The sequence below is a fragment of the Manis javanica genome, chromosome 1 (genome assembly GCF_040802235.1).
Source record: "Manis javanica isolate MJ-LG chromosome 1, MJ_LKY, whole genome shotgun sequence".
In the NCBI taxonomy this organism is placed as follows: Eukaryota; Metazoa; Chordata; class Mammalia; order Pholidota; family Manidae; genus Manis; species Manis javanica.
This window is the reverse complement of record NC_133156.1, coordinates 116,214,954-116,238,103: the sequence shown is the minus strand read 5'-3', so window position 1 is coordinate 116,238,103 and position 23,150 is coordinate 116,214,954. Positions and strand designations below refer to the sequence as shown.

Below are 23,150 nucleotides of genomic sequence, written 5' to 3'. Positions count from 1 at the left end.
CTCTCTTGCTGAATGTGTCTGTTTTTTAAAAAAAATAACTAAATTCCTCCATGCTTCCTATAGGTAAGATTTAATGAAATATCTGTTCTAAGACTTGCCCCTGCTTTCTGACAATCAATCTCTAGTGTAGACCTTGTAGAGAAAATGGAAGTTCCATGGCCAGGATTCACACCTGACCCAAGTGTCCTTGCCCACTGCGCACATGCAATGCTTGCAGGCGCAGGCTTGCACGCATGTAGACAATGAGTTATTACTGACTCTATAGAGCGCTGCCCACCCCACAGCAGAGAGACTTGTCCTGAGGGGGATAGGATTCTAGCGCTTGATCTGCCACCACGAGGATAAAGCTGGGTATAAACCCTTTTACCCCAAAGACGTTCCATTGTCATTTTTCAGTCTCACAGAATCCAGAGTGAACTTGCCCAGCGCTGAAACCCTCAGATAAAACAGACTCTCACCCAAATTATCCAACCAAAGCTCTAATCTTATTAACAAGCTCTAACACCCTTTTACTGACCCAGCCCACAGTCCCCATTGAACACATTCTGCCTTACTGCAACAAGTACTAAACGCAACATATTCAGGTGCAGGTGTGTTACCAGCAGTCTTTAGCTGGAAGGTCACTGACAACACAAAGAGGGTCTGAGTTGATGACACAACAGCCAGGTTCAGCCCAGTATTTGTATTTTGTTGTTAGAACATAAGACCATGACATTCACTACCACCTTTGTCTTCACTGTACTAATAATCCTTACAAAAGACTTACTGACCTATGTTTCTGTTGAAGATATAGCAATCCTAAAGGCCAATGACTGCAGCACAGGCCCAACTCTTCATGATGTAGTGTTTTGGTTTTGAAACACAACCACACATTCCTTGATGGCCTCCTATCTGATATGGCTTTAGGGACTCAGAACCAAAAGACTAGTGGAAGTAATGCTGCACGTAGCTTCAAACTACAGCATCTTCCAGGATCCTTCCCAACTCCCCCTCTCAAAATCCTGCTACCATGCCGTGAGAAGTCCAAGTGACATGTAGGTGGTTCTGACCGAGTGATGGCCTCAAGTCATCTCAGCCCAGCCATCAAGCCATCTGAGTGAAGAGGAGACTCCAGATAATTACAGCCCCCAGCTGTTAAGTCACCTCCTAGTCCTTGGTTTTCCCAACTGAAACTTCACAAGCTACATAATAGAGAAAAGCCTTCCCTACTGTACCCTGTCCAAATTCATGAACCACAGAATCCATGAGCACAATAAAATGCTTATTGTTTGAAGACACTAAGTTTGGCCGGTTAGTAGCACTAGCAACCAGAACACACACTGATCCTGTTGGTAGCTGTTTTGAGTTTAGCAGGAGCTGGTGGACAAAACTGGATTATTCACAGCAATTTCTAGACATATATTCACTTAGCATATACTTGGGCCCTGGTCTAATATAATGTCCCATCCCCAACCTCCCATTCCCCCATCCCTGAGGTTTATAGTAAGCGCAATCTTTAGAGCACTGCAGATTAACGTAATAGCTACATTATAGAATTCATTTTTTCAAAATAGCTATTACAGGTTCCAAAAATCCCAATTATATATATATACATATACGTATGCATATATGTATATGTGTGTATATCCCTTTTACAATAAGGAATCAAAGTTTTTAATGTTTTATATTTGCCAATTTTTCCAAGTAGCCTTGTTACTAAACTGAATTCTTATTTAACACACACTGAATTATCTCCTATCCTAGTGTACTTCCTCTCTTTATTTCAAACCTTAAATAATTTTATGATGTTCAACAGAATTTTTTAAAAATACCAGGATATCACTCCAAAAACTTAAGAGGAAACAAAACTATTTAAATTTTATTTCCAAAGTCTAATTTTAATCCAGACTGAACAAACAAGCAGGAAAGTGAGAAAGCTAACTATGAGCAGACACAGATGTACCAAATGACAGAGGGTTATTAACAGAACTATTTACATGCATATTCACAGGCAATCCTTCTGTACATAAGTTTTACTTTCAGTTAGTTGGAAAAATCTTTGACATTAGGTAAAAATATTTTTCAATAGGGCTGAGGTGGTACCACATTATAGTACAAGTATTAGAAAAGTGACCCTCAAGGTACATCAATTATAAAGCAGATGAAAAGAAGTGACAAAGATCTAGTAAAATTCTCTAGTAAAAAAGTCAGTGCAACTCATGCTACAAAATAAAGAGAGAAAGCCATTAAATAAAGCAAAATAATGTTCTAGGCTCTAGAGTATGAGTTAGGTGGAAAAAAAAATTCTAGAATTGCAGTAAATCCTCAGTGAAGAATTCTGGTTGTTTAAATGGGAGTTCTAAGTCTTTTTTTTTTTTTTTTAAGACATTTTAAAAGCCCTTGGTATCAAATAGCATCTGGATATGTAAATCAGTTGTTAATAAATTCTAAGACTTCAGTGCTAAAGATTTTCATGATTTGTGATTCATACTGGAAACCCAATTTATTGAGATATACTAAATGTGAAACTAAATATCTAAAAAAGGATGCTACATTTTTGCAATATGCATTTCTAGACTAAGAGTTTTTCCCTCAAGAAAATTAGGATTTAAAGGGTAACCTACCAACCAGCTAGTAAAATTTACTTTCAACATTTCATTTATTTCAAAATCGATTTTATTGCAGCCAAAACAGTGGAATTAACTGTACATAATAAACTATTATATATATATACACATTTTAAGTTATAGGGAATAAAGTTTATTTTGGCAGATAGTGTTAAACAAAATTAAAGTCATTAGTAACATAACTCAACATCCTTAATTTGGTATAAGTGTGACAAATTTTCTTGCTTTCCTGTGTTCTGCTAAATCACCATAACCTAAACTGCTAAAACCGCTATGCTGAAATTTAGCTTTACTGTTTTCGCTTACGCTCTGATTCCAAACAAAACTTTTCATAAGCTTCTTCTATCTCTGGGTCCATCTCATCATCAATATCATCCAAGTATCTGTGAAAGAAATAAAGATGACTCATTAATATTTTCAATTCAGAAATATCTTAAATTGCTAAGCCACACAAAAAAAGAATGTGACATAACTTTCCTAGACTGAATTATAAAAGAACACAAGCACTAACTGTTTAGAACTACATAAATGTCAGTCCTTGGACAACCAAATGCTTATTTTAATGAATTAAATTTTCTACTGGATTAAATCCCTTGTACATGAAATTCAAATAATGTTTACTTTTAGATAACACATGTTAAATTCTTAATCTCTTCTAAAAGTTAAATCAAAGGCTTGACATATAAACATAAGTGCTCAAGACGTATTCATTTCATAAATTTACATGAACAATTACACTATAATTAGAACATAATTTCAAATGTGCCATTCACCTCAAATGATACGTTGTATTTTATGCCTCTATCAAAAATGGTATTCCTGTAATGACAATTTAGTCACATTCCATCTATTTGTAATCACTGTTATAACAAGAAGCTACTTTTGAGATCATCTATTTCAGATTTTTTCCAACTACTAGGTGTTTGGATGTAGAACAATCCTTTCCATGCTTGCCATGGTTAAGGCAGGGGGGAAATTTAAAGTGTCCACTAAGGGCTTAATATACACATTCTTACTGCATCCCCATAGCCATCTTAAAAAGACAGGTACTAATATCATTTTCATTTAGAGATTAGGGGAAAAGACTCTGGGAGGTTAAATAAATAATGTAAATTTGGCTAAGTATGTGGCTGAGCCAGAATTTGAATCCAGATCTTTTTCCTTTTCTACACTTTCCTCTACAACAACACGCCCCTGTATGTGTTCCCATTTCCCAATAACCCTACCCATCTATATGTGTGACAAAACTATCTTGCCAATCCTACCAACTGCTGATAGGTCTTTTTGTCTTTGTTCCTCCCCCATTCCCAGTACAAGGCCATGTGTTGAAATGGCCACAAGTTCATTAGAGGAAAAGAATATAATGCTTACCAAGCTAAACTTTTTAGAGGATAACCTAAAATTCAGTGCCAAGAATCACCTGAATTTTCCGTGGCAAGCTCAGCAGGGCTGAACCTTCCCAACTCTGTGCTTGGGTCTTTGCATTCCTTTATTTTTTCCTATTAATCTAGTATATAAGAGTATGACAATATTACATTAGATGATCTCAAACTGATTTACACTTAAAATGTCACTAGAAAGGAGAAAGAATACAGGTGGTTTTTATTTTTAATCTACAACACACATGAGATGGGATGTAAAAAAATGTTTTAATCTTAACTTACCCTTTAACAGCTAAGATTCAGGCTTTTTACTATGTGCCAAAAAACTGTTACAAGTATTTATGTATTCTCATTTAGTTTAAAAAAAAAAAAAAAACTCAAGGAAGGTTACTACTATTCCTATTTTATAGATGGAAAAAACAGGCTCAGAACTTGCCCAAGGTCTTATGGTATTACAGTTATGTTTTAAAGTCTTCGGTATAACAGAATCTATTTTTATAGAAACTATGCTTGATTATGCTACATTTTAACTTTTTCTCCTCAATTATATATACATTTTCAGAATCACTTGTTTTCTAGTATGACTTTCTGAAAAATTTTGGAAAATAAATACTATGTATATACCACTACATCATCATTAAAATGCACAAGCTTTTATCATCTTTTTTCTAGTCTAAACTCCATCTGTAAACTGCACACAAAGAAATTTCACAAGGAAAGAAGCTAAAGAGAACTTACGGATCACCAGCCCCTGATAAATCTGTTCCATTTTCTTCATAATCTGGAAAAAAGTCTTCTCTTTCAAGTAACTCTTGATATTTCTCTTGGTAATCTATTAAAAAATACATATATATATGTGAAAAAACATATAAAATAGCCAATTCTCCCTAAAAAATTGTTTTTAATATTATGCTTTTAAGTAGATTTGATGTCTAACTAGCAGTAATTTTTTTTTTAAATCAAAGTTATACACAGGCATAGTCCAACTGTTTTACAAGCTCTGCTGTGAAAAATAATAGTTCCTATCCTCCCCTCCACATTTTCTCCCTTGTGGCAATCATTTTCACCTCTGATTATTCAGGTATTTAAATCTATGTCTCTAAATAATGTTCTAAACTTATATTGCTACCTGGTAATTTTGTTCATCTTTAACCACTGAATTTTAAACATTAATCTACTGAGGATTTCTCTGCTCCCTCCTTTCCCCATCTCCTCAGTGTGGTGTCACAATTTTGGTTAGATCGATGTTTGGGGTTAACATTAATCTATGTAAAAACCCTGTAGTAAAAACTATGATGATTTTTCTATTCCACACGTTTTGTTCCTCCTAGAGGAAAATTATCTTGCTTTTTGTTTGCATGGCTTTCTTTACACACACCTAATGCACTCAAAGGTTTGAACAATTGTCTGTCACAATCATCAGATACTGATTTAAGTTCATCTTCTGAGACCATCCTAAAGATTTCTGATGCCCTCTGATGTGGTCTGGAAGCCTCTGTATCTGCTGAACTGTCTATGAACTATAGCTGTCATCCTGGGCCCTTCCTCCACCAGCAAATCTCTTTCATGTTGATCTCCTGGGCCACCTTTCTTCCTAATTGATGGCCTTTTCCCCTGGTTTTGGGGAACTTGCATCCTCTAATAGCTTCTTGGGAGGAAGGAGATGGGAGGTAAATATTGTGAGACTTACCTCATCTGAAAATATTTTTTCCCCCTTCCCAACTGATTGGTACTTGAGATGTTTATGGAATTCTAGATTTGTAGTACTTTACCATTCAGAATTTTGAAGGCATTCACCATTCTCTTCAAGTTCCCCATAGTGCAATGGGAAAGTCCAAAGCCTTTCTGATTTTTGTCAACTTGGATTTTTTTTCATTGTAGACAACATTCTAAAATTTCATGTTTCATCCACCGTGCTGGGCACTTGGTACGTCATTTAAACCGGTCAACTTCAGTTTTGGGAGGTTTCCTTCTTTCTCCTCTTCCCTTCTCCTCCCTCGCTCCCTTCCCTCTTCCTCCCTTTTCTCTGTTGTTTTCTACTGGATCTTCTATTGTTTATATATTGCAACTCCTATTCCAGTCCTCTAATTTTTTTCTATCTTCCATCCTTCATTCTTTCCTTGCTTTCCTTAGCTTTACCTTCTATTTCTTCTATTAAATGTGTCTTTTCTACTATGACATAGTTTAATTCCCAAAAGCACTTTGTTTTCTGAATGTTCCTTTTTTTAATAACCTCTTCTTGTTCTGTGGATGCAGTACCATCTCATATCTCTGAGGGTATAAATCGAAGCATTTCTTGAGTTTTCTTCTACCTGAATCAATTTAGCTTCTTCTGAGTTGCTTTGTTCCATTTGTTCATCTTGGCCAGCAGTAAGCTTTCAATTACATATTTGAGAATATCTTTTATAAAACTTATATTCTAATTGTCTTGCTTTTGCTCCCCTCATGCTCAATATTCCTCTAAGTGGGATATCAAAGCCACTGTGAATGCACCAGAGAACCTTTCACAGCCAATGTGTATGCTGTTTACATTCTATACTGCTTCTTTCCATCAGACAAAATACTGGCTATATAATTTGTTGGGAAAGACCGTGTTCTTCCATACTCCTATTTTCCCTTCTATAAGAGGGACTTGTACTAAACATCCTGACTTCCAGCTCCCCCATTACTTATCCCAAAGAGATAAAGTGAGCTACCTGACTAGCAGGTGACAGCCACTGGTCCATGTTTCTCAATCAGATGAGACTAACCTAGCAAAAGTTCTGAGCATAGAAGGTTTTCTTTTTTTCCTTCTTAGCAACAGCTGGAAGGTAACTACCTGATAAATGTTTTAACTATCCCAACATTCCCTAGGTTGTGCTCCCCCCACGGCAATACAGGTAATATTATAGCTCTCCATCTGCCAACTGTCTTAGGCAGGGTTACTGAGTACCTTTTAAGATTAGCATGTCTGTATGGAGTACTTATCTCTAAATAATAAAATGGATCAGTATGTATCAAAACTAGCTACCTTAATATTAGTTTCTGTGAAAAACAGCTGCCTCAAATTTTGAGAGCAAGACTGGGTAAAGACCTTATTTCCCCAAGACTGTCAGTCTCTATAAAACTAATTCCAGCTTAAAGTGTTGGTGATATTCACATCCAATTTTGGCAATTTGGAGACAATTTTAACTATAAAACCTTCCTGCAACAAATTCTTAAGGTAATAGTAAGACAAACATTGTAAAAATGTATGGATGAGTCCACAAAAAAGAAAATCAAGTCACCACATGACAAAATCAAAAAGGGTACTGAAAACTGCACATAACCATCGCACCGGGGAGGCTCGCAGACCACGTGGCCTCGGATTTCAAAACCAGTGAAGGTCAGAAAGCAAGGTCTTGGACCCATGTGAAATGGAGATGGGATTCATGCCACATGCCCATCTCACCCTGCACAAACCCAGGGCCTTTAAAGGGCTGATATCTCAAGCAAAAGGTAGACTAAGAAAAAATAAATAAACAAAATGAAAAACCCCTAGGTGGAAAAGGAAGATGGCAAAAAAGCTTGGTTGTCTCAGCCTGGTTTGGAATGGGGACAGTACTCTGAAGAAAGGTGTTCCTGAATTTTTAACAATGGACCTCAAATTTCTACTATCCCCATAAACAACTCCTGGGACAATAAAATAAAGCCAGTTTTTAGTGTTAACCTGCAGCTCCTGGCAGGAGCAAATATAAAACCCACTTTGGATTAGATGTTCCTCTGATCCAAGCTACAGGGATTTTTTGTGAAAAAGAACTTAGAGCAGGTTAAAACACTGTAGTAGTCATAAAGGGCCATAATATATGTAACTTCAAATGGTGAGAAAAAAAGGAGTGAGGGTGGAGAGAACAAATGACAGAGCAAATAGAATAAACTGTTAACAAAAGGTACAGCTAAGGAAAGGGTAGGTGAATGTTGTTTGTACAGTTTTTCCTTTTGTAGCTTTCTGTAAAACTTTTTCCAAAAAAAAGTCCAAGAAAGACTGTTACATATGAGATTTCAGTAAAAGAGATCACACAATATAAAGAAAAAACTTTGTGTGTGATAATCAGAAATAACAGGAGGACTAGAAAGACTGACAGTAAAACAAAAACAATCATGCTTAGAATGATGAGAAAAAGGACTTAAACTGAGAAAATATCAAGATTCTCTTAACAAAATTCAATTAGAAAAGCCAAACTGAATTTCTATAAACAAAATAGTCTAGAAATAAACAATTTAAACAGATCAAAGATAAAGAACACAGAACCAAAATACATCAAGGTTACTTTGAAGAATAAGGGAAAAAGAAAAATTTTTCTTAACAACACAGCAAGACTTACAGTAAGAATAATGAAGAATGTGGTACTGGGGTTGAGACAAACAGAAGATCTACATAGATACAGGAGTTAAGACACAAGTTGATAGAAGAGTTCTACGGTACACAACAAAAGGACATTTTATCTGAGAGAGGAAGGATGACTTGAATACCTGTTTCTGAACAAGGGACCATGGAAGAAATACTTAATTCCTACTATATCCCACTTATGAAAATTAGGCAGATGGATTAAAGACCTAACATGAAAAGCAACAAAATTAATTTTTTAGAAGAAAATGGAATTTGATAGTCATAGCACAAATGAGACTGGAACACTTAGTTTACATTGTAACTCAAAGCTGCTATGTGACAAGGCACACAAAATGAAAAGACAGAACATCCTAGAAGTTGACAAAGGATCATTTCCTAGGCTAGTAAGGAATTACAAATCAGTAAGAGAAAACATCACATAGAATTATAAGCAAAGAACAAAAATAGGCAATTCTCAAAGGAAGAAATCCAAAGGTCAATAGAAACATGGAAAGCAATTCAGTATCACTAGTAGGGGAATAAAGTTTACAATTTCATACAATCAAACTGACAAAAATTAGGTTTGGTAACAGTAAGTGTTGCCGAGGATGATAAATAGGAACCCTCGCATGTTGCTTGTGGTTATATTTAAGTGGTAATCATGCTAGAAAGTAGTTTAGAAACATTCAGTGAAGTTGAAGACTTGCACATAGCCTATAACAATTCTATTTCACCCCAAAGAAACTCCTGCATGTGCACAGGGACTAAAGATGTTTGTACAACACTGCTGTAGTTACAAGGGTGAACCACAGAACGATTCACCAGACCATCAGTAAGTAGGGGATCTATAAACCATGGTTTACTTGAGTGGAATACTGTTTGGCATTTAAAATGAACTAAAGCTATATATATATACCAACATGGATAAATACTGAAAATAATACTGAATAAAAAATAAGTTGCAGAGAAAGTGCGTAGTAAGATAGCATTTAGGTTACTACTACTGAATGTGGTAATACCTTTTGTTTACAGACACATATGAAGTAAAAAAGCATTATAATGACACCAACCCTCAGGATAGTAAGTGCTTTTGGGAGGGAAGTGCTACAAGGAAGGGAGGGTGGGGGGAACCAATCACAGAACAGAGAATGGTTTTAATAGTATCTGTAGTGTTTTCTTTCTTTAAAAGGACCCACGGTATACATTAACACAGCAAAATGACATTGTTTAATCTTGACCGTGAATTAATATAGGTCAGTTTTTTTGCAGTGTTTGTTTTTGACAGTTTCATAATTTAAAATCAAAGGTTAATCAGTCCTTCTTTCTACCTCCTTTGTGCTGGAGACACAGGATGCTATCCAGAGGAAACAAACAAATGGGAAAATTTTGACAATAAGCTGGTTGTAGTTTTTATTAAAATGGGAAAAACTTCTCTCCCGCTCACAAGACAGTCCCATTTATCATGATTAAAGCAATCTTTGTATAAATGGGCCTTGTCTGGAAGGTGAAGTGTGCAGAGACTTGGATTTTAATTAACTTTGACCCTAGCATTAATGAAATCTGTAATTCTTCCTAACTGCAAGTATTAACCCATGTTAATGAAAGTTGCCGACTATGCAGTAAACTGGAATCATTTTTCTCTTTCATTCTAACCACCTGAAAGCTGAAAGTATAAAAACAAATATTAGTGGAAATACAAAATAAAAATGGTTGCATTTAATTGAAGAATTTTTCCAATCCTTCATTGTGAAGGTGACAAGATACTGAGTCAGACTTTCCATTAGAACTGGCTCCAAGTGGTCACTATTAAGAATATTGTGAGACAAAGGCCTAGCTTGGCTACTCGTAAAATGAACTAAGATACGATATGAGGAGGAGCTTCCGGCATCAGCACTCTCTGGAGGACTCGTGCCGGGGGATGATCATCAAAAAGCCTCCACAGGTATCCGGGCGATGCTGCGGTTGTGGCTGCGTCCATCCCACCGTTTCCTGGACTTGCCACTGGAATGAGGAGGGAGATGTCTAGGCTGGCATGTGCATACAGTGAGACAACGAATTTGACCGGATCTGTACTGTTGGAACTCAACCAGGAGTTCAGAGGTATGCAAGTTGTAGCGCTCCAAAATCTTACGACTATAGACTATCTATGGTTAAAAGAACATATGGGATGTGAACAGATCCCAGAAATGGGTTGCTTTAATTTGTCTGATTTCTCTCAGACTGTTCAAGTACAGTTGGACAATATCCATCATATCATAGACAAATTTTCACAAATGCCTAGGGTGCCTAACTGGTTTTCTTGGCTTCACTGGAGATGGATGGTAATTATAGATTTGCTTTGTTTATGTCACCGTATTCCTATTATGTTAATATGTGTCCGCAAGTTAGTTAGTAGTTTAAAACCTATACATGCTTAAGGTACTCTACAAGAAGATATGGCAAAGAAATAATCAATCCTCCCATGTTTTGTTCCATATGCTACCTCTATAGCTTTTCTTCTTCCTTCCTAATTACAACCCTTAAATAGAATTCGTGCCTCATATCGAATTTACCAAGCATCATAATTCCTCCAGATGGTAAAGATACCTTGAGACAAGTGCTGGGCATAGAAGCCACAGGGCATAAATCTGCAAAGAAGTAAAAAGCTAACCTTTTCAAACAATATGGCTTCTCTCTCACCAACTTTACATTTCCCTGTATGGCCCCGGAAGATGACTGGTTAGCCAGAGATGGGTAAGATTCCTCAAGGGAGGAACAACCTAAGACAGGCACAGTCACAGGGTGACATCAGGTGAGAAACTGGGGAACAACAATGGTGAAGCTTAGAACCTCCCCCCCCCCCCGTTTTGAGAGAAAGCCTCTGCATCCGTGGATGTTTTATTGCCCTTGTCTAGCTCGGATTAGCACATAGTCTACAGGCACACACATGATCATCTACAATTGCTCTCTTACAACACTAAACTATTTTCTACCTTTATCTTGCATCTACCTACCACTTCAGCATTTTATTAAAAATAAAAATAATAATAATAATAAAGGGAGAAATGTGGAATCCACATATAAATCAAGTATAAAAATCAAACGAATATTCATATTTGACCTGATTGTTTATAGTTCATAATGCGTGATCAAAACCGAAAGTTTCTGTGATGAATGCCCTTGTACTGTTCACCATGTAAGAACTTACTCACTATGTAAGAATTCGTTCACCATGTAAGAACTTGTTCATTATGCTTCAGAAGATTGGAGACTGATGAGAATTAGGCTTGAGATGGATTAATGATTGTGCATTGAGCATTGACCCCCCCTATACAGAATTTTATTGTTGTTAACAACCATTTGATCAATAAATATGAGAGATGCCCTCTCAAAAAAAAAAAAAAAAAAAAGAATATTGTGAGACAAACCTTTATTTTACCCCATATTTTAAAATGTTGTGAACTCTTGAAAAGCTAAAACTTGGTGATGAAGGTATGGTTTTCTGTAATTAACTACCTTACCAAAAACTGGACTGTGAAACAACATACCTGGATCAGCTGCAGTGAAAGGAACACCATCGGAGGTATAAAACGTTGGTTCATTCTAGGACGAATCAAAGTGATAAAAATATGTAATCATTTCAGAATTGATGTAAAGCACATTAATTAATGAAAAACGACTGATGCAAATTGTCTGTACCCGATAATAAAAAACTGATTTCCTGGCAGCCATTTTCATTTCACTGGGAAAGTCTATAGTTTTCAGATTTCTATTGCTTTCTCTCAAGTTCTGTGGTTCAAACCCTGCTGTCATCTATTGTCTGTTGCATTCATGGTGAACTATTGCGTTGTGCATTGGTGATTTAGTGTTGGCTCATTTTTAGTTGTAGTTCCTGTCATTTTTTAAAGAATTTCCAAGACTGGGGTCATAGGAGCATTTCTCCATAAATGTTTTATGTATGTCATGGCAGGAGCTTTAAGGCATCACTGGCCTCGTAACCTATTATTTTCTTAATTTACTACAATATACAAAGCAAAAGTTTGAGATGCAGGCCTTTGGTTGGTTATGAATTCGGTTATGAATTCTCTGGGAAAAAGTACTTTGTGCAATCCCTATGCTCAACAGAGTCCAAACCTCATTAATTTCATTAGCCACTGGGTGGAGCTTTCTCTTGTTTAACCTTCCTTTCACTGGAGGATTCCATGTTTCTTCTACTTATCTGTCCTGCTGGCTGCCATGTGACCTAAGCCAGTCAAAAGTGTCAGTAGGAATTAAATTCCGAGAACAGTTTCATGTAAGTCATCTAGAAATCACCAAAATTGAATTGTTCTCAAACAATAAGCTAAACTTAAAATTTGAACACTGGCATACCATAAAATAGTTAGGATCATTTTCAGGTGTTGCTTCTCTGTATGTTGAGGTTGCATGGACTCTACCCCAGTTACTTGATCGGAGTTCTACAAGCTTCAAGAGCATCTGTTTCACATCTCTGAGGACAAAAGCAAAAAATGAATTAAAGTATATTCATAATAAGTGTTGTTGGGCTCTAAACTACCACAGACTACTAAAATTTTGGTTCATAAATTTAACACATATATCCAATGCTTTGATAGTCTAGAAATTTCCCATACTAACATAAATTTAAAACCTTGAAAATTAATTCCATGTAACCATCATTATGTCATTTTTAAAGGCAGTGACTATCCTGCATTTTTATGCCCCTATATGGACTTATGATACTTTACACCCAATATTTATAGTACAACTTAAAGTCTGAGTCATTTTATTTTTCAATGCACTCATATCTTCTAACAGGAAAATCTTAACTTTTCCAGTTTATAAACACGATGGAATAAAAATGGCTAAATGAGAAGGTAAAATGTTATACTTTTACAGAAATTATTTCTGTAGATAAGATTTCAATAATTCTGGTGAAGTATAGATTAAAAAAACCATGCCCAGAGAAAAGGAATGAAATTGAGTTTTATTAGACTATATTCTTTCTTTTCCTACCTACTACAATTTGCATCAAGGACAACATTTTCAATTCTCTGAATAATTTCTTCCATATCAGTCTTTCCTTTTTCCTTCCAGGCATCTTCCAAAACTGACCCTGTCAACTAAAAAAGCAGGTATCAGTAAAATAAGGAATTCAATAAAGTACAGAAATTCCAAAAAGTAAGATATTAGTAGCAATTCAAGCATTCTTTAAACAAAATGAATTTCTCAAGTTAAATATTCCCAATTATTCTCTACTGTCTAATAAGGATCTCTAGAACCTCTATATTTTTCTTGACTGAGAGAAACTAAAGCAATGAACTACAGCAGAACTTTACAGCTACTGTGTGTTAATGACTGTATGGTATATTCCCTGTATAACTAAGATACACTGAATAATATTTTATAGCCCATCACTTTTTAAAAATATGCAACATGCAGTAAATATGGAAACTTTGAATTTAAAGAAAAGAAAAACTTCATCAGGGAACAAATTAATCAAGGATATAAACAAGTAATTCACAGAATCAAAAATGGCTAACATGAAGAAATGCTTAAATTCACTAGTTATCAGGAAAATGCAAATTCAAATGAAGGCTTTGTTTTACTTATCATGAACGACAACACAAAAACTAGGACTGATTATAATATCCATATACATCACTAATAAGGACACTGAAAAGAAATGCATACATTCAGTGTTGGTGGGAATACACTCTGGTTTAACATTTAGAGGGGAAATTTGGCATTTTGTATCAAATTAAAGCATACACACTCAAATCCATACTTAGGAATTTAACATACATATACGACTACAATATAAAGACATGAACGATTACTGACAGTGCTGCAATGGCTAAGCTGAAAATTATACAACTGTTCAATGACAGAATGGATAAACAATGTGCATGCATACCACAGAAGACGAGGAAGCTACTGAAGAAAGCAATAAATCTGTGTGTCATGCGAAAAGCTAAGATCTTTGTTAGATGGTAAAAAAGCAAGCCACAACCGGAACAAGATCTTATTTATGAGCACACACATGCAGACAGGGGAAAGCAAGAAAAGGAAATTTACAGAAGGTGGTCAAGTGAAGGACTTCCTGTCTTCCATTTCTAAATTTTGATTCTTACATCAAACAATATGCATATATTGCTTTTCTAATATTTAAATTTGAAAGCAACATAAAATGTCAATTATTTAACTTAAAGTAGTAATTTAATCTTGAATTCATTTGTGTACTATATATACTTTCCTTCCTCTAAATCATACACTAATGGGGAAAACAGTTACTTTTAAGGAAAAAAAGGTAAAACTTACCTTCAGTAATTTTACTGCACATATTAAGTTGTCATCCATAGGATTAGAAAAGAGGGCATTCAACAACTCCCGAAGCCCAACCTGAAGAATATCTGCTCTTGTAACCTGTCCATTTGTTCCCTTGATCTTTTGGAACAAAAGAAAATGAAAAGCAATTATGCTAAAATATAAGACAGATATATAAATGCTCTAATAATGTGTTGACAAAGTAAGTGTTTTAAGTTAAATGATACAAAAATCACAGAAACAGATTCTGGTATCTTCACAAAATTAGATTTACTTTACATGTAACTAAGACCATTAATAAAACTAATAAACTTTAGGTAAAATTTCTCATTTTCACACATAGCATATGGCCAGGATAACTGAAGCCTCCTTTAAAGTTAGTTTCACAAAGCATTCTCTAGTCTATTAAGCTAACACCTGAAACACAGCATTTTACTCTGCTCTTTATGCTGTTTAAAAATACCATTTTGCTTTAGAATTGTTTTTATGTATCTCAGCTCTCTGCTTAGAATAATTTTAGATTCAAAAGCCATGCCTTATCTTTATACTCCTCACAGACATAGCATCATTAATTCCATATAGAAAATGATCAACAAATTCTTAAAATGACTCTTTATTTAAGGCATACTTTAGATTGATGCTTATTTTGGCTCATATACAAGTTAAACTGAAAAAGATTAAGGCATGACATCTTTTTAAAAAGTTAAGTCCATCTGTGGTAAAAAGAGTTAAATTAGCCACTAGATTGAACACAGTCCTTTCAGATGCTCTGACTGAGACTGAGATGCACATCTGCCAGTGGATTCAAGAGACTTTTGAGTGGTGTTTATGAGACTAATTCCTCAAATTAGAGTTTACTAAGGTATAATTTTATCTGGGACTAACTAGTCAAAAAAAAAAAAATCAAATCATTCCAAAGTAATATTCAGCACTTAACGCTGCCTCCTAACAAGCATATACTCATATGTAACATCAATTTACAATCATGTTTAGCTGTAGACTTTGTACAAATGTTTTTTACATGGAAGAGCAATATATAAAATATGACCAAGAACTATTCTTGGTGAATTAGAATGGGGAATAAAAACCCCAGAAACTCTAGTCTCTCTCCTCTTCACTCAATGCTTTATATTCTGTAATTTGTTTTTGAGCCACCATCTGAAAGTAACATACTCAATATACTAATATTTATGATGCAACGATTCAAAAAGGGAAGACTGTTTATATTTCAAAAACTTAAACTCCCAAATAAACCAAGGCTTTTCAAAAGTACATCAAGACTTTAAAATGCCCAGGAACTACTTCCTAATGCCCTGCCCATGAATGGGAGAAACAAATGTTACAGACAGTTCATCTGAGTGCAGACACTACCATGAGCAGGTTCTGGGGCATCATTTCTTTCTCTCCCATTGCCCCTTTTCCATTTCACACTTAATGTTGTAAAAGTTTAACAGAGACAGAATCCTTATTACCAGTTTACATTCTTAGGCTTGGTCAATACTTAACAAAAAGAAAAATTTCTCCTCACCTCCAGGTTAAGATAAAGTTCTCCCAAAAAGAGAACAAATGCATGGAATCGTTTTCGAGTTACTTCATCCCCTTTTGCAGCTTGATCTTTAGCTTCATATTCAGTCCGACATCTAACAAAGATACACCTTTTATAATCTTGCATTGCTTTGTTTAATACAGTCAAACAAAACGACCATTTGCCAGTTTGGTTGTTCACAAGCATACAGAGGAAAGTACAATGCATCAACGCCCTTACTTTTACAATAAAGTGTTCCCAACTACTGAAGAAACCGGAATACACATCATCTTTCCATACTAATTGCTAGGATTATTTTCAACTATTCTAAACAGATCAAGTTTATAATATGTTTAAGCAACATAGGTTTCATGAGGTTTGTTGTATATTGGCACCAAAAAGAAAAAAAAAGCTCACCTTATTTGTATTACAGGCTTTTCATTAAGAAAGCACTGTTTTTATTTTTTTTATTTTGGTATCATTACTATACAATTACATGAAGAACATTATGTTTACTAGACTCACCCATCACCAAGTTCCCCCCACATTCCCCATTGCAGTCACTGTCCATCAGTGTAGTAAGATGCTGTAGAATCACTACTTGTCTTCTCTGTGTTGTACAGCCCTCTGTGCCCGCCCCCCAAATTATACATGCTAATCATAATGCCACCTAAGAAAGCACTGTTTTTATAAAATGCTCTTCTTTTTCTGAATACATGAACTTTGAAACAGATCTTTAAAAATATGTATAGATGGCCTCCAACTAAGCTGAAAGTGAGTTCTTACCAAACCCATTATCCTTGTAATTCCCATTATACAAATCAGAGAAAAGAGGAAAAAAGTCCTCAGTTGCAATCACATAAAAACACAGAAAGCAACTAAGTTGGTCTCTGTTTCCAATAAAAACCGAAGGTGTCAAAAAGTTTTTCTCTTGCTTTCTTTTCCTGATTTAGCCTATCTGCCTTCCATAAATAACATCTTCTTTTTGGATCTTAGGGACATAGTTCTTACAAGGCATCCAAAATAATCACAGTTTAAGCCTGTCACTGCCTATGTCAGTGAATTATGGCACCACTACTGCTACTAAAATGGATTTTTATAATAGACTTTAAATGTTTACCACTTTGTGTTAAATATTTTTTTTATCTCTATTGGTAAGGTGGTGAAAAAGTCATGTGTTTTATAAAACTGGTATTTGATAGTTCTTTTAAGGACACAGGGCTTATGGAGACTGAATGGCTTCCATACATGAGACCAGTTTAAAATTTTTTTAAGAAAAAGTCACTTCATGCCCAAGAATTTACATTGGGTCAATTAGTGAATCAACCATAAACTCAGGATAGTTTACTGTGCCTATGTGGTCGAAGTTTACAAGCTATATTAAATGAGCACCATCTTCTGTTTAAGTCAGATATACTAAGGTATTTGTTACCTTCTCATATATTAATTCCTCATCATAAAAACTTGGTATAATAATGGAAAGGATCAGTTAATTGATGCCAGTTCTGTTATCCAAGCACCTTGTTGGCTGCTCTCCTTTCTTTTATGACTTTGCAGGCAAGAGCTTGGATAAAATGACCTTTTTGTTTTATAAATACAACAACTGGCAAATTATACATTAAAGTATGTTACCGTAGTATGTGCAAATGTAAATTCCTACCCATATACATGGTTGATTATCTAGGTGAGAGGAAAGACCCTATAATCCATAAGCTAAACATTTTTAATTATAAAAGCAACATATGTTTATTTCAGAAAAACAAAGAACAAAGTCATTGCAACTACCAGAAGGTAACTTTTGTCTTTGTCAAAGTATGTATGTATTTTTCAGTTAGGTAACAGAATAATGCCTTGCTTTCACTTGTTACAGGATTAGCCTTTCTCCACCTTAACATCTTTGAGAGCATCATGGTACTATAAAGGACACACAAGGGTAAATAATCAACAGAGAATTTTAAGAATAGTTTACAAGCCTGACTGTACAGAAGAATCACGTTAGGAGCTCTCCAACTCCTTGCCCAGGCTCCACCTCAGTCCAACTACATCTGAATGTCCAAGAATGGGAAATTCTTGGAAATTTCAGCCTCTATGTAACTTTAAGGCACAGCCAGGGGAGAGCAGCAGAGGGGAATATAAGGTAGGATGGCAGAAAAGCTTGCTTAGAAGTGCCCACTGTCACATTTTTCTAGAAGCTATAATTTGCATTTCTTTAATTATCACTAAGATTAGATAGCTTTTCATAACTTTGTCATTTATATATTTTTAAATTATACCTATTTGATAGTTCTAAAATTCATATGGAAGCACAAAAGACCCTGAATAGCCAAAGCAATCCTGAGAAGGAAGAATAAAGCTGGGTGATTATGTTCCCCAACTTTAAGGTCTACTACGAAGCCACAATAATCAAGAGAATTTGGTACTGGCACAAGAACAGACCCAAAGATCAATGGAAAAGAATAGGAAGCCCAGATATAATAAACCCAAGTATATATGGTCAATTAGTGTATGATAAAGGAGCTATGAATATATAATGGAGAAATGGCAGCCTCTTCAACAACTGATGTTGGCAAAACTGGAGAGCTGCATATAAGAGAATGAAACTGGATTGCCTAACGCCATACACAAAAAGTAAACTCGAAATGGATCAAAGACCTGAATGTAAGTCATGAAACCATAAAACTCAGAAGAGAACATAGGCAAAAATCTCTTGAATATAAACATGAGCAACTTTTTCCTGAACATATCTCCTTGGGCAAGGGAAACAAAAGCAAAAATGAACAAGCAGGACTATATCAAACTAAAAAGCTTCTGTACAGCAAAGGACACCATGAGTAGAACAAAAAGGCGTCCTACAGTATGGGAGAATATATTTGTAAACAACATATCTGACAAGGGGTTAACATCCAAAATATATAAAGAACTCACACGCCTCAATACCCAAAAAACAAATAACCCGATTTAAAAAAGGGTAGAGGACCTTTATCTTGCATCTACCTACCACTTCAGCATTTTATTAAAAATAATAATAATAATAATAATGGAGAAATGTGGGATTCATATAAATCAAGTATAAAAATCAAACGAATAATCAGAATTGACCTGATTGTTTATAGTTCATGATGCATGATCAAAACTGAAAGTTTCTGTGATAACTGCCCTTGCACTGTTCACCATGTAAGAACTTATTCACTATGTAAGAACTTGTTCAACATGTAAAAACTTGTTCGTTATGCTTCAGAAGATTGAAGACTGTTGAGAATTAGGCTTGGGGTTGATTAATGATTGTGCATTGAGTCCCCTATACAGAATTTTATTGTTGTTAACAACCATATCAATAAATATGAGAGATGTCCTCTCAAAAAAAAAAGGGGTATCATATCGAATTTACCGAGTATCATAATTCCTCCAAGTGGTAAAGATACCTCAAGACAAATGTTGGGCATAGAAGCCACAGGGCATAAATCTGCAAAGAAGTAAAAAGCTAACCTTTTCAAACAATATGGCTTCTCTCTCACTTACCAACTTTACATCTCCCTGTATGGCCCCGGAAGATGACTGGTTAGCCAGAGACGGGTAAGATTCCTCAAGGGAGGAACAACCTAAGACAGGCACAGTCGCAGGGGGACCATCAGGTGAGAAAATGGGGATCAAGAGAGGTGAGGCTCAGAACCTCACCCCCCGCTTTGAGAGAAATCTTCTGTATCCGTGGATGTTTTAATGCCCTTGTCTAGCTTGGATTAACACATAGTCTACAGGCACACACCTGATCATCTACATTTGCTCTCTTACAACACTAAACTATGTTTTCTACCTTTATCTTGCATCTACCTACCACTTCAGCATTTTATTAAAAATAAAAATAATAAAGGGAGAAATGTGGGATCCACATATAAATCAAGTATAAAAATCAAACGAATATTCATAATTGACCTGATTGTTTATAGTTCATAATGCGTGATCAAAACCGACAGTTTCTGTGATGACTGCCCTTGCACTGTTCACCATGTAAGAACTTATTCACTATGTAAAAATTTGTTCACCATGTAAGAACTTGTTCGTTACGCTTCAGAAGTTTGGAGACTGTTGAGAATTAGGCTTGGGGTGGATTAATGATTGTGCATTGAGCATTGACTCCCCTATACAGAATTTTATTGTTGTTAACAATCATTTGATCAATAAATATGAGAGATGCCCTCTCAAAAAAAAAAAAGGGGTAGAGGATATGAACAGATAATTCTCCAAAGAAGAAATTCAGATGGCCAACAGGCACATGAAAAGATGCTCCACACTGCTAATCATCAGGCAAATGCAAATCAAAACCACAGTATCACCTCACACCAGTTAGGATGGCCAACATAGAAAAGACTAGGAACAAATGCTGGAGAGGATGCGGAGAAAGGGGAACCCTCCTACACTGCTGGTGGGAATGTAAATTAGTTCAACCATTGTGGGAAGCAGTATGGAGGTTCCTCAAAAAACTAAAAATTGAAATACCATTTGACCTCGGAATTCCACTCCTAGGAATTTACCCAAAGAAAACAAGTTCTCAGATTCAAAAAGACATATGCACCCCTATGTTTATTGCAGCACTATTTACAATAGCCAAGATATGGACGCAATCTAAGTGTCCATCAGTAAATGAATGGATAAAGAAGATGTGGTACATATACACAATGGGATACTATTCAGCCATAAGAAGTAAATACTACCATTTGCAACAACATGGATGGAGCTAGAGGGTATTATGCTCAGTGAAATAAGCCAGATGGAGAAAGACAAGTACCAAATGATTTCCCTCATTTGTGGAGCAAAACTGAAGGAACAAAACAGCAGCAGATTCACAGACTCCAAGCAGGGACTAGAGGTTACCAAAGGGGAGGGGTGGGGAAGGGTAGGTGGGGAGGGAGGGAGAAAGGGAAGGGGATTGAGGGGTTTTATGATTAGTACACATGGTATGGGGGTGTTATGGGGAAGACAGTGTAGCACAGAGAAGTAGTGACTCTGTGCCATCTTACTACATTGAGGGACGGTGACTTCAATGGGGTATGGGGTGGACTTGATGATATGGGTGAATGTAGTAACCACAATGTTTTTAATACAAAACCTTCATAAGAGTGTGTATCAATGATACCTTAATAAAAAAAATTGTACCAATTTGAGCCATACAACTATTTCTATTAAAATACTGGTCATTTTCTTACTCATTCCTAAGAGGCCTGCCTTTTTATATTAAACAAATGAGTTCAATGTCATGTGTTGTAAATTTCACTATTTCTGCTTTAACTTCATATGAATTTATGATCCCCCCACATTATAATACACACATAATTAAGTTTAATATCTTGTTTTAGGGCCTATGGGTATCATGTCTTGCTTAGAAAGGCTTTACCTACCTAAGATTTTTGCTTAATTGTCAACTTTCCCTCTAATATTCTAATATTTATTGTTTCACTTTTAGTTAAGTCTTTGATATATCTGAAATACATTTTGGTGTAAAGAGTGAGACAGGAACTCAACTGTTTTTTCCCTCCAAATGGCTAGCCAGGTGTGTCAGCAACACAATTTATCTTTTACATGGTATCTGAAGTATCACCTTCATCAGAAGTTTAATTTTCAAGTATCTCTTGAGTGTACTTTTGGAATCTTTATGCTGTTCTAGTGCAGTTTAGCCACACCATGGAGTACTTTGCAACCATTATAAATACTTTTTTAAAGTATCTAGTGGACCAATTACACTAAGCTTGAAGACAAACTTACCGAATAAAACAACTCAAATTATAAGAAAATTCATTTCCCTATCTTGGCTTATGACTTCAATGTCATATGAAAAATATCTAATAAATGGCCACAAGCTTTGTGTAATTTCAAATTCTGATTCTAAAGTTTATTGGAGAAAATAAGTATAAGCATGCAAAAATAGCAAAGAAGATTCTGGGAAAAAAATGGGAAACTAACCACTGGATATTTAAAAATTTGAGGTTTTTAATACTGTGGCAATAAAATGAGAATAGAACAAGTGATGAATGAAATAAAATGAAAGTTCAGAATCAAAACCCAAATATAAGGACATAGTGCAACAAAGCTAGCAGTTCAAATCAATAAGGAAATGGATCACTCAAAAAAGTGGTTTAGGAAAAACTGTTTAAACATGTGGCAATAAATAAAATTAGAATGTTAACACAAACCAAAAGCATCAAAGTACTAAAATATACATAAATGATCATTTTTAAGATCCAGGAAAAAGAAAGGCCTTTCTAAGCACAAGACCAAAGGCATAAACCATTGCAGAAAAAGAGATTGATATATATGACCATAAACTTAATACTATACAATTAAGAATTTCCCTTGAAAATTTCAGTAATATACAGTCTTTAGAAAAGAGGAATTGTCAAATTCTAGTACGTTTAGAAGTAATTCTCCTTTAATTTCATGTACTCACACACTGACCTTTGAAGTAACAACTGGCGGAAGTTGCCACTCTGTGGGCTAATTGTCAGATGATGGGACAGGTAATTACACAGGCGAGCTCCCATGTAAGAGAAATTTGGGATAGACGTGGCCTTGCAAAAAGAGGAAAAGTTTTGTATGACACAGATACATCAAGTTATTAATGCAAATACTTAATGGCAACATTGTAAAGAAGAAAAAAACATCTCTGTCCATATTGCCCAGACAAATGTACGAGTCTTATAATTGTTAGGCAAAGGAAATTAAATTAACTCTCCCTCCCAACTTTATTATCAAGAACCAGAACAAGTACAAAGGAAAATGTTTAAGGCAAGTTCTTCCCATCATTTACCTGAGGTTACCAGAAAGCAAATAAACAGTATCTTTTTACGCTAACCCATTTTGCAAAAAACATGTACATGTATCCAGTTGCATAATGCCAGTTATGAATAAGAATATTCATATTCTTATCTGTGTTTCTCCAGACAGGATGGCACAAACTTTGGCATCTAGCAGTCCAAAACAAGATTCCCAGGCCT

The 23,150-nt window shown here is 35.4% G+C and overlaps 1 protein-coding gene across 4 annotated transcripts in view; it reads right to left on the bottom strand.

The window, feature by feature from the left end:
* Positions 1-2,632: 2,632 nt before the first annotated feature.
* PAIP1 (poly(A) binding protein interacting protein 1) overlaps positions 2,633-23,150 on the bottom strand; it is a 32,322-nt gene continuing 11,804 nt past the window's right edge. For 3 of the 4 annotated variants that reach the window (XM_037023575.2, XM_017653753.3, XM_037023574.2), the window contains exons 4-11: positions 22,612-22,724; positions 16,168-16,279; positions 14,634-14,759; positions 13,329-13,435; positions 12,687-12,804; positions 11,864-11,918; positions 4,727-4,820; positions 2,633-2,989 (exon numbers count right to left, since the gene is read on the bottom strand). In XM_037023575.2, coding sequence (XP_036879470.1) covers positions 2,896-2,989; positions 4,727-4,820; positions 11,864-11,918; positions 12,687-12,804; positions 13,329-13,435; positions 14,634-14,759; positions 16,168-16,279; positions 22,612-22,724 — 819 coding nt within the window. In that variant the 3' untranslated portion in view covers positions 2,633-2,895. Of the gene's footprint in view, positions 2,990-4,726; positions 4,821-4,918; positions 10,338-11,863; positions 11,919-12,686; positions 12,805-13,328; positions 13,436-14,633; positions 14,760-16,167; positions 16,280-22,611; positions 22,725-23,150 lie in introns of those variants that run through there. The other variant, XM_073236462.1, reaches the window with a different exon arrangement.